This window comes from Coturnix japonica, chromosome 1 (genome assembly GCF_001577835.2).
Source record: "Coturnix japonica isolate 7356 chromosome 1, Coturnix japonica 2.1, whole genome shotgun sequence".
NCBI classification, from domain to species: Eukaryota; Metazoa; Chordata; class Aves; order Galliformes; family Phasianidae; genus Coturnix; species Coturnix japonica.
In genome coordinates, this window is record NC_029516.1 from 24156823 (window position 1) to 24174417 (window position 17595).

A 17595-nucleotide genomic window follows, 5' to 3' on the forward strand; every position below is an offset into this window, starting at 1 on the left:
TGAGACTAAGCAAGGAAGAATTTACACTCTGAGAGCTGGACTGAAATTAACAGTGATATTAACTGTACCAAATACTATCAACTATACAAATGCAGGCAAGGAAGTAATTGGTTATTTGTCTGTCCTTTAGAAAAGCTTTTGTAGGGAGCCTACAGACAGGAGGGGAGTCAACTCATTACAGGGGTAGATAATAGCAGAAGGGGAAATGTTTTTAAATTGAAGCAGGGAAGATTTGGGTTGGATATCAGGGGGAAGTTCTTTACCAAGAGAGAAGTGATGTGCTGAAACAGGCTGCCCAGAGAGGTTATGGATGCCCTGTCCCTGGAGATGCTCAAGGCCAGGTTGGATGGGGCCCTGGGCAGCCTGGTCTAGTATTAAATGTGGAGGCTGGTGGCCCTGCATGTGGCAGGGACGTTGGTACCTGATGATCCTTAAGGTCCCTTCCAGCCCAACCCATTCTATGATTCTGAAGCAAACCACAGGCTGAATATGAAACAATCTCAGGATGCTTTTCCAAGAAAGACAAACATCTTGGAGTATGTTAATGAGGTTGTCCACAAGGTATCTGAAATATTTTTAAGCTTTTGTCTTAATACGATACATGTACAACTAAAAAAACATCAGCAAAAAGAACTTCAAAAAAGGTTAAAGTTCAGGAATCTTATTTTCCACAAAATGTTGTCCATGTTTTTTCCTAGAATCTGGAGCTGTCTGGTCAAATGGAGTAAAATCTAGGTGATCTGTTTACAGGATCTTTGAGGATAACTGGACACGCTCTGTTTGGGAGTGGAGGACAGAGTAAATGAATGTTTCAGGTCCCTGCAGAGCCGTTTTGGAGCTTTCTTGATGAATGCAGTTAGCTGAGATATTCACTTTCAATGGAATTAGAATGGAGGTGGGTTAAGGAGAAGGAGGGGAACTATTTAAAGTAGAAAAAAGATCTAATGTTCATTGTGCATGTTTGTATGGTAACATTTATTATTCCTTCTAAATAATACTTTGTTCTGACAAAACTGTATCTGTTCGTTGAATGTTAAAACTAATTAGAGCTTTGATTATATGATGACTGCTGTCTGTTTTCACGTTCTTGGAATCATCTGGTAATGAAGGGTGTTGACTCGGTTTGAGGTGGGAGGATAGATACAACACAGAAGAAACATCTGATTCCAGACCTAGTCATGTTTTCCAAAAGCATAAGTCTCAGATCTCTAGAACTAAAAGCAAGTATGAAAAATAAAAGTGAATTAATTGTATGCATGCTTCTTGCATTGAACTTTAACAACTTATAATACTTTGTGCTGTAAAGTTTGCTGAATGTATAATTTCCTTAACCGAAATCTGGGCACTCTTGATAATGGCAGAATGCTTTCCAGTCCTCCCTCATGATTAATGCCTCCAAGGGAATGTTGAAAACTTTTCATTTCCCTGATTTACTTCAGAACAGACAGGGGGAGATTAAACTTGTAGAGAAGTTTATGCTTTTTTTTTTTTTTTTTCAGGCCAGCAGTTCCTTCAGTTGACTTTAGGAAACTAGAATTTCCTTCAGCTCTGAAGGGATTCTTATGAATGTGCGCAAGAACTTCTTTACAGTGAGGGTGACGGAGCACTGGAACAGGCTGCCCAGGGAGGTGGTGGAGTCTCCTTCTCTGGAGATATTCAAGACCCAACTGGACGCCTACCTGTGCGACCTGGTGTAGGGAGCCTGCTTTGGCAGGGGGGTTGGACTCGATGATCTCTAGAGGTCCCTTCCAACCCCTACAATTCTGTGATTCTGTGAAGTGTGTTGCTATACCCTCACTGAACTTCATCTTCAATATTGGATTTGGGTTAATAAATACAGTGGGGAATGTAGATCAGGCTTGCTCTTTCCTTCTGCTTTTTGAAGAGAAGGACTGTGCCAGTTCTTGACCTGTCTGCTTGAAACTCTTGATCATTCATAAAAGCTATCAGAGATTGCTTTTTAGTCAAGATGAAAGGTGACCAGCTGGTTAGTTGCTGGTTGTTGCTTGGCAAGAAGAGCTAATTGCTGATTCTTTGATGTTGTTAAAATTAATGTTTCTTTGGCAACTGAGAATTTGAAACCCCTCCCCCATTATTTTTTATATGGTATTGAAACACTCATGGTTTTGGTTAGTACATTCTACAGGGGAGCTTCTCTTTCTTAGCTGAAGTCTGTTATCAAACAATTTATCTCCTGAGTATATGTTCATACTGGCTTTTGCTGAGGGTTTCTTAAAGTGTCCAGCCCAAATGGCAGGAGAGTTTGGACAGGAGCAGACATCTTGAGAAAACTCATTTAAGATATGAAGAGTGGGGGAAAAAAAGAGTTAAACTGCGGAAATATCTGGGATTTTTTTCATAAGACATGAGTTGCAAACTTCGCCTGTCTCTGCCAGCAAACTTCAGCAGTTCATAACTGAAATGTTTATTTTTGTTGTTTGTGTAAACTGTAGCAAGTGTAAGCTCAGGTAGCATTTGTATTGCACAATTCTTAGTAAACAAGTCTGTTCATTGCGGAGCTAATATATCACTAGAGTGGAAGCTTAAATGTCAGGGATGTTTGCCACAAATTACATTGTGGCAACTCTCAAAATTTTGAAATAAACTACTTAATATTATTTCTCTTTGTAGGTAATAAGGGGATACTCTGTTCATTACTTGAGACCATTGTTAAATATAGTTATACATAACTGCATACTCAAAACCAGTGTGATTGGTGATGGGGGTTTTAATAAATGTAAGCATGTGGCTACATCAGCAAGTTACCATGGAGGTAAACTGCTGAGTGTGTTGCCTTTTATTAGGTACTGAGCAGTAAATGCCCATCTGATCACTGCTACCACATCATGTGTGAGGTCTGCTTTAAACGGATAGTGTATAATCTTGAGGTGATTATAAAATACCATCTTACCTGTTTGGGTTTTTTGTTTGCGTGTTTGGATGGTTGGATTTGGTATTTTTTGCTTCTTTGTGTTACTGCATAGGTGTGCAATCTGAACTCGAGGAGTTTTACCCAGTCTCCAGTAAATCTTCTTGTGGTTCTGGCCTCTCTTGTCTGCTAGTGAAAATCCAGGAGAAGATGCTTCTCATCACAGTTGTCTTTAATAGTGTCTTATGACATCAGAACTTAATTGACACGAGAGGGAGGAGCAAAATAATTGGGAAAACTACTGAGTTCGAGCAGTACCAACAGTGAAGTAGAAATGGCTTCTTCATAGTGACAAAAGCAGTTAGGCTGTATTTTAAAAGTAGATGGTTCTCGTACACGAGCTCTTCTGTGTGTTAGGCTGGGCAACGTAACAGCAAGAGGAAGAAGTTGATAACATCAGTAGTTCAGGAGCAAAAAGAATAAATATCCTCCCAAATTACTGGGCTTCTTGATTTGTTACGACTGACCTGTCAATGTCAATAGCTGTATGACATTATTTAACCAGAATGTTTCAAAAGGGATAACAAGGAAAAAGACTTATAAGCAAAACTAAAGACACAGAGCAAGATACTAAGAAAGTAGTAAGGTGGCTCTAACAGCGTGAGGAGGAGGGTTTGTGTTTTTATAATTGAGTTGAGCATCATTTAGTGAAAGAGAGATATCTCTAAACTCATTGTACGCTTATGAACAAATAATTTTGTATAGCATAAAATATGACTTTTATTAGCATAACAGTAATGCAGGTGTTGTTCTGGGCTTCTGTTTTGTTTCTTTTGTTGTTTTTCAACTTGTTGGGTTTTTTTGTTTTGTTTCTTTGGTGTTTTTTTGCTTAGTTAAATTACAGACTTTAACTTTGTTAATTTTAGAATCATTGTCTTTCTGTATGTGGAATTTCTAACAGACTTAGTATGGTTTCACAGTTAATGTATTTGGGAATATTGCAGCCTGGGCTTCTGTTACTGCTTCTTTGTGATCTTGCTCAATACTGCTAAGATACGGATCTTATTTCTTTTTCCACCTAGTTTCCCTTTCATCTGAAAATAGCTTTGGTTACCAAAGAATTGTAACTATAAACTTGTTGATTATGAATGTGTTTTTTACTATGTTTATTTCTCATAGAGCTGTGTATTCTACCCTAAGGTTACTGTCTGCATCTTCAGCTTTACTTATTTATTGTGAGAATACATAAGGCCTTCTCAGGCAGGTAAAACTTGCTTGTGTTTTGATTTTGTTGGACGCAGATCAGTTTTGATATTGAGGCCATGCAAGTATGTCAGCACAGGAGGGTGTCCAACAGAACTTCATTTGTGCTTGAAGGTGAAAAATGACACATGAATAATGTGCATTTGTAGTTATACATTTTACAGATTCAAAGTGGTCGTTTCCTGACTGTTTGGAGTAAAGTGGTTTCTATCTGTGCCTGTTTGATATATGTTTCATAAAGAGAAACTTAAGAATGATGACACATTCTTTTGTTTTTCCTTTACAACATATGTGATGGGGAGGCTGGGTATATTTGGCACATCCATCAGGCCTGTGTATTTCAAGACCTTGTCTCTATTTGTGATTTTAAGGCAGTATTTATACCAACATATCCTTTCTGAGTCTAGAAAATGAAATAATATGATATAGGATGCAATTAAACTAAGTTTGCGTTTATGTCCTGGAATGTTACCTTCAAACCTCTGCAGTGTTTGCTTGTTTTTTTAAACAGAAGTTGAATGAGTTTCAAGAAAGTATCATAAAAATGTTTTGTGAAAACATAATTTGAACAAATGCTGTTGTTAAACTTCTCATGCAGATGCTTGGCTGGTGCGTCTAATGAAAATACTTTTTTGTACAGAGTGAGTCAGGCTTTTAATTTCACAGCAGCAAATTGTTTCCAATTCTAGTTCTGCCCAAAACAGTTCAGTTATTCTCTGGAACATAATGCTTGCATCTCATATGTTATGCTGACTACTGGTTGAAGTATGCATGTGCAATTTAACATTTATTTGGTTTTGCATTTGCTCCTTTATACTGGAAAACCTTTCTGAGAAATATGACTGATTATTTTATTCTGATTCATATTAGTAAAATACTTAAGTGGAATAAAAAATGAAAATTATATAAAATAAGTCTTTAGCAACAATACAACTACTGAAGATAGTTATTAAAAAGGAAAAGGGGGGGGAGGGAAAAAGCAAACTCAAAATTAGAATCAAGTATAATGAACTTAGCCCATAAGCCTAAGTTATTTCTTTTCCTCCTGGGTTCCTTAAGTATCCTGCAAGACATGCACGTTTCAAAAGTGCTTACATTTGTAATTAATATCTATCAGTGCATGCATGCAAGCATGCCCTAATAAATAACCATAGTGCTTAAGTGTCAGCTGACATTTATCCTCAGTTAATGTTCTGTTCTTGCTCTGAAAGTCTATGCAGATAAAGATAATTTGAGTCTGTTTACATAACTGTCTATCGGCCTAATTCTGGGGGGAAAAAAAGTCAACTTGACGTATGTCTTTTGGGTGTTACATCTTTACCTAAAGCTGATTACCCAAAGATGCAGTAAAACTCAGATTTATTGCAAAGCTTTTAGAACTTACATTTCTTAATCCCTCTGTCTTGTGTCCCGTCTTACTGCAGTGACCAAAAATATCATTCTGTTTCTCTGGGGAATCTTTGTATTTTCAGTGTATGCCGGGAATACTTTCAGAATGGAGGGAAAAGAAAAGCACTTGAGAAAGATGAAAAGAGAGCACTTCTTGCTTCTACAACCACTCCAGCCTTAAATGTTTCCCACCCTCCCAAGATTGAAGATCCCTTACCAAACTTTGGCTTGACAAATCATGAAGCTATAACAGAAGAGTAAGTTCTACTTGTTTTCCAGACTTTTCTTTTTCCTTTTTGATTCTTGTAAATTTTTACATTATAATGTTAGATTGGTTTGATGCGTTTTTTTTTTTCTTTTTAATGGTAAAGAAGTTGGATTTTCTTGTGAATATAACTGTGCTTCAAGGATAATTGAACTGTAGTGTAAGTTATGGTGGATGCCATAAAGATTGCTCAAGAATGACAACTTAGTCATCATCGTTTAAGTGTTAGAGTAATTTTGCTTTGTATGTCATTATTGTGCAGTGCAATTTATATTAAAGCTTGAGGTGAAATAAAGCAGATGTTAATTAAGTTAGAATCTAATGGCTGTTCAGTATTGTTGAAAAGTCAATTGCTTTTGCAAGTACTAAGTGCCAAATGTAAATAACAGAGTGCTTAAAACTTTCTGTTCGTAAATAATTGCAGAGAAACTCTTGATTCCAATTATATAATTCAAAATTGCTTTTGAAGTGTAACACTTAAAATTAAGTGTGGTAGCTTTGTGGTGACTGGCTCTGCAAAGTTGAGTATTCTTGAGGTAGTTCTCTAACACAGTTGTCATTTTGTTTTTTTGTTTTTTCACTCAAGTAAGACTTTTATTTTTGGCATTCACTAGTAGCTTTTTTTTGTCCACTTACAGTCCTACCCCGTTTTTTTTCTAAATTATATGGGTCATGTATTTGGCTATTCCACATGTGATGAGAATAATTTAATTCAGTGTAAGTATAATGGAATAAAGAATGCATTTTTCTGTTAAAATTTATGCTTACAACTTGCTTCATGCTCTTCATAGACCAGTTCCAACAACTATCAGCAGTGGCTTGTTCTGTTCCGTGAAGAGTTTCTCATGATGATAGCATGTCTTTTGTAAGCAGCTCTTAAGCTTTAAGTCAGATGTAATATTAGTTACTAGCATGTTACTCATGTTACTCACGCTACTTGCAGATGTCTGTCCTTACCAGATGGCATCTTTTGTGGTTTCTTATGTTGCAAAATGATGTGGTTTTTCACTTGCAAAAGGCATAAAGATCTCAAATGCTTAAGTGCTTTGAGTAGTTAAAATGCTGACCCCAGTGTCTTTCTGTGTTCTGAGCAACCAAGAAGATATTTCCAAAATGAGAGTAGTGGCTTCCCATAAGCAGCTCTTTCTTACCTCTCCTCTTCATTGTGTTCATTTTGCTAACTCAGCATAGACATGAATACGTGCTTTTAATAGCAACTACCAGGCACTGTGATACAGAGGGTTGATGAGATGTTAATTCCTCATACCATCTCAAAAGCACAAGCATTTGTTAATGCAAAATGTTCCTGTTAGTACATGTGGCAGATCAGTACTGTTTGTTTAAATCACTAGATTTGATCATATACTACTTGAAGTTGACCCATTTTTTAGTGTGAGATCTTATGATAAAGCATGAGCTTTCTCTCTGCTTATGCTTTATCTTCATACTCTGTACAGGATTTATAATGGCCATTGCAGGGCCAACTTCACAAGCTTCATCTTTCTACCAGAAATCTGTAGTCTTTTGATTTAATTCATGTGTACAGAAAGTATTTTATACGGAACTTTTAATTTCATCACTTAAAATTTATCAATATCATAACCTATTTTCCATTGTCCTTCTCAAGACTTGGAAATACATATCTGACAAATACAGGATTCTTAATATTTCCTAGAGTAAGTAACACATGATATTAAGGATTTTAGTAGTTATACAGACCTTATAGCAACAAGGCCAAGATGTTATAAATTATCACCCATAAAAGTCAAGTGTTGTACTATAAGGCAGAGAAGAAATTTAATTTTTTCTGGATGAAAATGAACTGTTGATGAAGTGAAGCATACTTTCCTCTTGAAATGCTGTTGCATCACACCTATGCTAAATAAGTTAGAGAAGTCTTTGAATCTTGGGGCATGGGTTGTAGAGGAGCTTGCACTCCTGCCAGTTGAAATAGCATCGCTCCATTCTGATCATGTAATGCTAAGACTGAGATTTGTAAGTTCAGGAGTTTGGGATTTTCTATAGATATAACAAAGCCTGTTTGCAAGACTGAAGTTGGAGGATCTCACAGAAATAACTAATATGGACATAGAGATGAAAGTGAAGAAGAACTGGAAGGTAATGTATTGTCCACAGTACTATCTCACATCCAGGAACACCGTCTTATGGCATTGTACCTTTAGTTGTGAAGCTGGACTTAGAAATGGTTCAGTCTTGCAAGATAAAAGTGAATGTTATCTGCTGTTTGTTCTGCTTAAATTTTGCTTCTCTCCTTTTTCCCTCAGGTTAAACGGTCTTGATTTTTATCCTTTATGGTATAGATTCTTCTCAGGTGTTAGGTGGTATCTTAAGAGACAGTCAAACCATTGTTCCTTCTTTCCTAATGTATTTCAGCAAGCTGGTCCTTCCTATGGGACACCTTTATGTGTGGATGGCACTGAAAACTTTGGGACATGACTGTGCTGCCACTCAGATCCAGCTGTATTGCTCTGCTCTTCTGGCAATAGCATAAGGACCTCTGAATTTCAGCTCTCCTCCCATCCTTGGATAAATTGTATCTTAGTAATCAAAAACTGCAAACTAGGAGTCTGGCCCTTGAAGTTTTCATGTTTTCTTTTTCTTCCTGTATATAACGCACTAGAGAAGAGTGCATTCATAAATCATAGGGGTTGCGGGGACCTCTGGAGGTCTGTTCCAACCCTCTGCTAAAGCAGGATCCCTAGTATAGGTTACAAAGGAAAGTGTCTGTGTGGGTTTTGAGTATCTTCAAGGAAGGAAATTCCAAAACCTCTCTGATTTCAAGGTGCGCTTGGAGATTGCCTACAGTGCAGAGTTTATCCCTTGCTTTTAATGTTAGTTGCCTTGACTGAAAATCGTTAGAAAATGAGTTTGAAAGGTGATTATCAATGAATTTAGCATGACTGTCTCTGTAACACAGTAATTGGATCAGTGACTGTCACCTAGATGACAGTTATGTTCTTACTGAGGAATCTGACTTGAGGGCTGCCATGCTGAAAGAAGCAGATGTCTGAGCTGCTGAAGAACTTCACAATTATTTAAAGCTCCTAACTAGGATCCTGTTCTCATTTATAACTGGCAGCTTAAGAACTGCTAATCAGCAATTTGGGGGGACAGAGAAACCTGACAAGTAGCAGGAAAGTCAAAACATGAGTATGTGAATCTGCTGCTTCTTAAGATCCCAAAGTATATTTGCATTGGTTTTAGAGTCTGGTGGCCTTATTTCAGTAAAAGAGAGAATGCCTTTTATAGTGAAGGAGGACACCTGTGTTTGCCCTGTCATATGTCTTGGATCTGTTGTCCATTGGCATAGAAGAGAGTTTCTGGCTTCTGCTTAGCTTGGGATCCAGAGGTATAGCTTTGCAAAGTGTGCTGTCAGACATTGTTTGAGATGTTCACCCTCCTCACTGAGTCAGAAGCAACACTGCAGCCAAGACTGCAAGTTTTATAAGAGAAGGAAACCGAATAAATGAGCATTGCTTGGTTGTTTGTTTTCACTCTACCAGTGGCATTCTCCCCAGTTAGAGAGCAGTTCTGTTACTTAATTATAATCTGTTCAGGTACTTAATGTCACCCTTTAAGTGGAAAATTTTAAGATTGCTACAGGCTGTTGCTCTTTCATTTTTATTTATTTTTTCTTTAATTGGAAATCTTTCTGTGCTAAACTACAGAGTCAGAGTGTTTCTTTTGTTGTTTACTGTGGTCCTCAGTTCTTTTGCTGTTACCATCAGAATGCATGCATGCAAACTGATATGCGTTTGAATGAGAAAGTGTGCTGTGTGTGTCTGCATCTGCAAGACAAGGACTGCTCTTCTGAGAAGTTACATGCTAACCTTACACAGAAAAAGCCACTTCTTGGCTTCAGCCTGTTTGCCGTAAGGACCCAAGTGGTCTCCTGCATGTGACACATGGATTAAACCATGACTAGCATCCAAACACTGGGGGGGAGGGGATGGAAATGTTGCTTATCATCTTCTTTCTGAAGTCTCGCTCAGTACTGACTGTGTTACAGGGTCTCTGCAGTGGATCATTGTCAATCAAGGAGGAGTTTTAGGAGGAACACAAATTTGGAGTGAACCTCAAGCAGTCATCCATTCTCAAAAATATTAGCTAAAATAAAAGAGTACTTTAAGATATTTTGCAAGGCATATCTAATTGTTTTCATTTTTAGGGGTTTTTTGTTTTCCTTGGAATGCAGTTGTGTTTGTTAAACCGATTAAGACATTTGACTGCAGATGCCCTTTAAAAATGGTAGGTAGGTCATGAAGTGTTGTCAGTTTATCTTTTGTATTCCTGAAATTTCAACTCTGATGACGTGTATGATTTAAACACCAGTAAGTACCACAAAGAAGTAAATAGGGAAACAAAATGATCAGCTTAAGTAGTAGACAGAAGTTACCATTCTACTGTATTACTGTAAGTACACAAAGTATGGTACTAAAGGTGCTCTTAACATAAACTCTTCAGCTTATGGATCATGTGCTTTACTGACCAAACTTGATTCTTTAGTATCTCAGCAGTTCAAGTAATGCATTCACTTCTGTTAATCACTACAAAGATGCTCTACGAGAATTTTTTTGCATTCGTTATCTGAAATTGTAATTCAGAATATAGTTTCAAAAATAACATTTGATAAAACTGAGTTCTTGCTGCTTCTTAGATTGCTTCACTCCTTGGGAAAAATCAGATTGCTTGATGTTGGTAGCTGCTTTAATCCATTCCTGAAGTTTGAAGAATTTCTGACGGTTGGCATAGATATTGTTCCAGCTGTTGAGGTATGTAACATTTGCTATATTTGATATAAACTGATTCCCAGTGATTCAGAAATAATAGCTGTAATTGTTTGGTTCTGAAAAGAAGAAAAATACATCGTCACTGTGATTCTTAATATTGGGAAAACTTTAGTAGTCGTCTTGTAATGGAGTCTCAGATGAGTTCTTGTGTCTTAAAAGCCATAATAAAGATTGAGTTGGTTTATGCTTAGGCATGGAGCTCTTGTAAGCTACATTTTCTGTCAAAGAAATAATCACTGCCTGCACTTGGTGAGTCTTTTTGTGGAGAGTTCTAGTAACTAGAAGTGCACTATGAAGGGGATTTTGAGATTATTGCTGCAAATACTAAACCACAGTCCTGAGGACAAGATTAGCACTTAGGGCTGTTTCTATGGTAAGTAATACATTTCTGGTAAATTGTTTCTCTATGTAATAAGATTCCAAAATGCTTTTTTTTTTTTTTCTGCAGTTACGTTCCCTTTCTTGATCTCTTTCCTTCTTAATCTGACTTCTGTCAGTCCTAATAGCATTTACTAACCAAGTAAAATGACAAAGCAGAGTAGAGTGAAAAGGTATGTAAAGGAATGCATTTCTGTCAGATAACATAAAGTCTTTGACCTTACATATCTTGCCAGCTTTTATGCTGAATTTTTCTAAAAGTTCAAAATGAGAATCAGCAGCCTAAAGTAATATAGCTTTTTAGATGTGGAGACTTATGAATATGGCTGTGTTCCTGGCTGCAGTGTGACTTACTTGCTTGGCATTTTGTTCTGGTCGCCAGATTTAGTCCACTAACAAATAATTCATCTCCAAATGTATAAACAAAAATCTAGTGGAAGGTATTCTTGAAAAGGACATGTGTACTCAAGCACATCTGCTGTTGTAAGCTGAGGCCCACCTCCAAACTACTAGAATTAATCCTGCTTTGAACTGTATCAGCACCATAGTCTACTGAATTAATTCACCTCTTATCCAGCAGTTGCTTCTGCTTATTTAAGATTTCAAAATACCAGCTAGAAAGTTCTTCAGGAGTTAATAATAAAAAAATCAGTGAATTAACTTAGCGATTGAAGTTGAAGATAGAACCTTTAAAATCTTCTGATTTATCTGATATTTTTGATACCAAAATATTTTTTGAAACAAATGGAAATGAAAGAGGCTTTTCAGGTCAGTTTGTTAAATAATGTTGAATAGAGGGTTAAATATTTCCTTGATTAAAAATGGGTTAATACATTTTCTTAATGTAACTTCTTCAGATATCGGTGTAGTAGTTGGGTACAGTACTTCAGCTAATTTGAGGAGTATTGAGAATAATTGAGGAAAAGCTAGGAGAGGAGCTGAAGTGTTGTTTAATAAAAGAATGTGTTCCAGCTGTTTAGAATCTGCGTGTTTTATACACAGAAACTGTGATGTGCAACTGAGATATGAATGTGGAAATATGTTTCTATTGAAAGTTCAGGTTTGTTCATTTGGGGGCGGGTTAAGTGGAGCTGCATTAAAAGAGAAGTAAAACAGATTTCCTAGTGTATTCATTGGCCTCTCTTTCAAACAGTGTATCTCTGGCAGATGTTCCAGAGAATAATTAGCTGCTGTTATTTTCTTTTAGGAGTTTAGTTTGTCTGCTTGGTGCAGGAAGGGAGAACAGCAAAATTGAAATGAACAGCAAATCTCAATTTTGTGAAAGTCCCGACAGAATTTCTTACTGCTGCAAAACAAGCTGAATATGCAGCAGATGTTGAATTGGAGTAAATATAGTCCTAAGGGAAAAAGAAGTCTGGAATGGTACCAAACTTAAGAAAAAGATGAGCAGGATTTAGTTCTTAAATGTCAGTTTGTGCACTGAAATATGAGTTCACTGTTAAGATCAGTTAAAGAGTTGCACATCTAGACTTTAATAGCAAACCCCAGTTTAATAGCATAGCAGCATTTTTGTCCTAAAACTGCCTTGCAGAGTTAAAATTCCACTTGCAATGTACTTTAGTTGTGAAATCATCTTCAACATTATTTCTACTTAATTGTTCTGTGAATATCTTTCCACTACAGAGAAATATTTTCAGTCTAATTTTTTTCAGTGATGTAAGAAACCTTGAAGTCCACAGAACTTTTGTTCTGAAATTCTTACCTAGATATCCTGAAGTTACTACTGTTAATTTCCTGTTTGAAATATTAAAAGGAAGCAGAATGTAAGCCTGCAGGTATAATAGTGGTAATTGAAATTCCTTGATCAAGCTGAAGTAATGACAATCTTATTTTTTTCCTTTAATTAGAACTACTGAAAAGCAAATCACAACTATTTTGGGTTTGTTTTTTTTTTTTTTTTTTTTTGCATGTTTCTTTATTCTTTCTCATTTATTGCATGTTGTCTGAAGAAAATGTGGTTTTATATACACAGAAATAATGTTATTTTCTATTTCGAAGCAAATTTACTTTTCAATTGTTTTAGAAATATTTTTACATTGTTGGTGTTTTTTGTTTTGGTTTTTGTTTTTTTGTTCTTTTTTAATATTACTTCATAAAACATGCTATAAATACTTTGAGGGGATATGAAAACACAACAGGTCTGCCTCTACATTTCACTGCAGAATTGTCTGTCTCAGCTCTCCTCTTATTTGCTGCATGCACTCTAAGCACTAACACCAACATCTGTTACTATCTTGTTGCAGCCTTGTATCTCAGTAGCATTTTATTTTTGCAAGAAGTCATTCCTAGATTTGGATGAATACGGAGTATCAAAATTTACACACAGTAAATAAGTTGACATTATTTTTGAGTGCTGTGTGATTGAAAGTTTTACAAATTTATTCTTCTGTATGTTGCATCATGGTGTCACTTTCCATCTGACAGCTTGACCTCACAAATGATTAAAAGATGATTTTTAATAATTTAATGGTTAAATTCTGTGTTTGTGACAGTTAAAACATGGGCATTCATCTCTGTTATTAAGTGTATACTTTAAGTGTACTTTAACTTTCTGAGGTAGGGTGCCTTGCTGACTTCTTCTGTGCAAGGAAGGTCAGTTTCTTCCAAGTGATGCTAAACTATTAAGCTTTTTGGATACCTTAGAGATCTGTTGGAAATACTGAAGTATTAAATTTAAATTAACTTTATTGATTTCAGGTTTATTTTAAAAAATTGAAAACCAGCAAAAAAAAAAAACCAAAAAAAACCAACACCCATAATCTAGATTTGAATTGTTAGATTCACACTGTTTTCACCCTTTTGCCAACTTCATTAGCAATACATGTTATACTACAAAAGCATGGGATTTTGGCAGTTAATAGGGGATATTCTATGCTCCCAGCATAGAACGTTTTGGAAAAACAAAAGCAATGTACACCTATACAATTGTTTAAAAATCAGTTGGGATATAAAGCTCTAGTATCAAATATTTGATACATTAGAATCTATCACCTTAAGTCTCCTTTTTTTCCCCTATTTTTTCTAATAAACACTTAATAAACAGTTCCCAGCTATCAAACCTCCACTGTGTTGTTGCACATTTCAAATAGTTGTTGACAACTGTGAAAGCCAGTAATAACCATGATTTTCAAATTGCCATTTTACTATGTTTGACTTAATAGTGTGAAGGGGGGGACTTGAAATTTCCTTGAGGGAATGAAGACAATATTACTGTTCATTCTCTGATTGTGAGTTGTGTATTTGCTCTTTAAACTAACCTTGATATTTGTTTGGATTTTTCTGTTCCACCAGAGCGTATACAAATGTGACTTCTTAAACCTTCAAATTCAGCAACCTCTTCAGCTGGCACAAGATGCTATAGATGCCTTTCTTAAGCAACTGAAAAATCCCATTGATTCTCTACCTGGAGAATTATTCCACGTTGTTGTTTTTTCACTCCTCCTCTCTTATTTTCCATCACCCTATCAGCGGTGGATATGCTGCAAGAAGGCACATGAACTTCTCGTATTAAATGGCTTATTGCTTGTGATAACTCCTGATTCATCTCATCAGAATCGTCGGGCTATGATGATGAAAAGCTGGAAAATTGCCATAGAATCCTTGGGCTTTAAACGCTTTAAGTATTCCAAGTTTTCTCATATGCACCTGATGGCTTTTAGGAAAACTTCCCTGCAAACAACAAGTGACTTAGTTAGCAGGAACTACCCTGGAATGTTGTATATCCCACAGGATTTCAACAGTATAGAGGATGAGGAGTATTCCAACACTTCATGCTACATTCGATCAGACATGGAAGATGAACAGCTAGCTTACGGTTTTATGGAGCTACCTGATGCTCCTTACGACTCAGACTCCGGAGAAAGCCAGTCTAGTTCAATTCCTTTTTATGAGCTCGAAGATCCTGTATTGCTTCTAAGTTAATGTAGCAGTTGACATACTAAGTCAAACCTCTTGCTTAACTAATTTTGCTATACTAACATGGGCTCAACACACAACAGTGGTTTGCATAAAGAAAATGCAAAGGTTTACAGAGTTTGCTATTTTTTTCTACTTTTGAATTTTAAAATATATTCTTGTATAAGAGTGGAAAAAAAAGAAAAAAAGTTTTATGCAAGTGACTCTTGTCATAGCATAAATTGCTGTTACTTTCTTTAGAATATATATCACTAATTTTCTTCCAGAATGGTACCATTCTTTCCTTTAGTGCTGTGAAGTGTGAATTCTATTTAATTTGCTAAATGTTGTTTCAATATTTTAACTCTTAATGTGATTGAGCGTAAGGCACTGGAGTTGGTTGGCTTCTGAGAAGTAAACGTAGGAAGAACTAATTTGCACTTTAATTAAATGTGCAGATAGGTTAAGACACTTGGTTACACATGTCCCTACTTAATTACAGAACAAAACTTACTTCCAAAATTTGTTTCACTCTGCTTAGGCCTGGGCTGGAGAAACTGTAATGAACATTTGATTTTACTTTCATTGCTGCCCTCTGGAGATCACACCAGAACACTTGAATATGTTAATCCAAAGTTACACATGCTGTGTAATTTCATTGCATAAACAGCTGACAGACGTGAGATTCCTGAATAGGCTGCCCTGCACAAACAGAGGAGTATGGTACGTCTAGACGATTATGTTTCACCTCAGAGCTGGAACATGATTTTGTGGTTATATACGTGTACAAGCACTAACATATAACAGTATTTCCCTGATAATAGTGTTTTGTATTCTTTTCAAACTGTTTTGGGGTTGTGTTTTTTGATGTTGGGTTGGGGTTTTTTGGTGGATATTTCTGGGGACTGGGGGAGGAGCAGGGTAGTGTTTTTTATGTTTCTGTCATGTTTTAAAGTAAATTATTTATGTGTTTTAAAAACAACATTTCCTTTAACTTGAGAAGTCTACAATTAGGACAATTGTATGGTAACTACAGACCAGTTTTTGTTAAAAGGAACATAATCACACAAGTTTTTCGAGGGATACCTGCATTTGCACAGTCATATTCAGACCACAAATGTGAAGTTAACATACACTGTTCTGTTTGCTTATTTGGACCTTAGTCTTCTGTTTAGATGAATAAAAATTCTGTAGCTATCTGAAAACTGATCTGCACTGTAAGAAGGTGGAACAAGCATTTTATGTTTACGAAATTTTTTAACTTGTATAATTAATTTGTAAGTATTTCGCAGGAAAAAAAAATAACCTTTTCAGCATTAATAGTAGAGGAACTAGTATCAGTTTAGCTTAGATTGCCCTAATGACCTGAATTTGTGAATTTCAATGTTAGGCTTTTAAATTGGTATGTAAGTGCCTATGACAAACGATTTGAAGTAGGTGCTCCATCATGGATTTAATACTGACTGCAGCAACACGATAGAAAATACTAATATGTAGTTTCATAGGTGACTGTGGTGAAATACACATCACGCTGTATTCAGCTGTGCTGTATTCATCATACAGGAGTTACCAGACAAACTGAAGTGTTAAGTGTGAATTTTACAGTGGTGTCTGCAAAAATGAAACTTCTCCTTTCTATTGAAATTTTGCACTTGAAGTGTCAGTTTGACCTGTTTGGTTTTTTCTCTAGTTTCCTACAGAAAGTCATACTGCACTGGTTCTACTTGCACACAGCTGTGAACAGGACTGCAGTGCTTTATTCTTTAACATAAGCTTTCTCTCTCTTCTCATAAAGTGTCCCCTAAGATTTGATTCAAATTTGTTAATCAGTCTGAACTATGTGGTTAGATGCAAACCAAACAGCTATACTGCTTGTGTAATTTTTTTATGAGAATTATTCATCTAATGAAATACACAGTGGATTCAAAGTCAGATATAACTCGGTTTTGTCATCTAATGCTTTACAACATCGCTTTAACTAAGAGTCCAATAGTTGGTCAGAACCTCTCATTTTTCACTGACTCCAGCAACACTCATGTTAAAGCTTAAAATATTGGTGCTCTACATTCAGCTGTTCTAAAAAATAAAAAGCTAATCTGCACCTACTTCCAAGTGTACCTACCATTTTGCCATTCTCATTTAAAAAATAATCTGTACCAGTTAACAGACACATTGACATTGGTCAGTGTAAATTGGTTTGTGATGCATACAGCTAAGCTGTTCAGACCAGGACATATCCTTAAAAAGTTTAAAATATTAACATTGGGAGTATAGGCCTTCCTGGCAACTTGGTGACACTGTTCTATTTGTGGTTTAGGGACCTAAGTTTCATAACAGTTTGATTTTCTTGCTGCTTATTCTAAATACCTTAAGTGTTCTTTTTTTTATTATTTAATTATTTTTTTCATTAATGTAAGGGACAGTGGATTGTCATGAAGGAGGAAAGTTGGATTTATGTAAATACTTAGAAAACCCTGAACAATATTGATGGTATTGGGAGTTTTTGGCTGTTTAGCTTTGGTGCAAAGAAAATGTTTCTAAGTTATGAAATGTCTGAAAATTTTGACTGGGCAAGGGATGATGAACATCTCTCATTCTTAAGGTGCTGGCAAGGAAAAGGAAAAAAAAAAAATGTATTTGCATTTCTGTTGTCTTTATGCCACTACCTTTTGTGAACAAAGCACATTTATTAAAAAAGAAAAAAA

The 17595-nt window shown here is 36.0% G+C and overlaps 1 protein-coding gene across 3 annotated transcripts in view; it reads left to right on the forward strand.

The window, feature by feature from the left end:
* BMT2 (base methyltransferase of 25S rRNA 2 homolog) overlaps positions 1 to 17595 on the forward strand; it is a 33764-nt gene extending 16169 nt beyond the window's left edge. For 2 of the 3 annotated variants that reach the window (XM_015853970.2, XM_032442994.1), the window contains exons 3-5: positions 5605 to 5778; positions 10465 to 10579; positions 14288 to 17464. In XM_015853970.2, the coding sequence (XP_015709456.1) occupies positions 5605 to 5778; positions 10465 to 10579; positions 14288 to 14917 (919 nt within the window). In that variant the 3' untranslated portion in view covers positions 14918 to 17464. Of the gene's footprint in view, positions 1 to 5604; positions 5779 to 10464; positions 10580 to 14287 lie in introns of all 3 variants that reach the window. The other variant, XM_015853961.2, reaches the window with a different exon arrangement.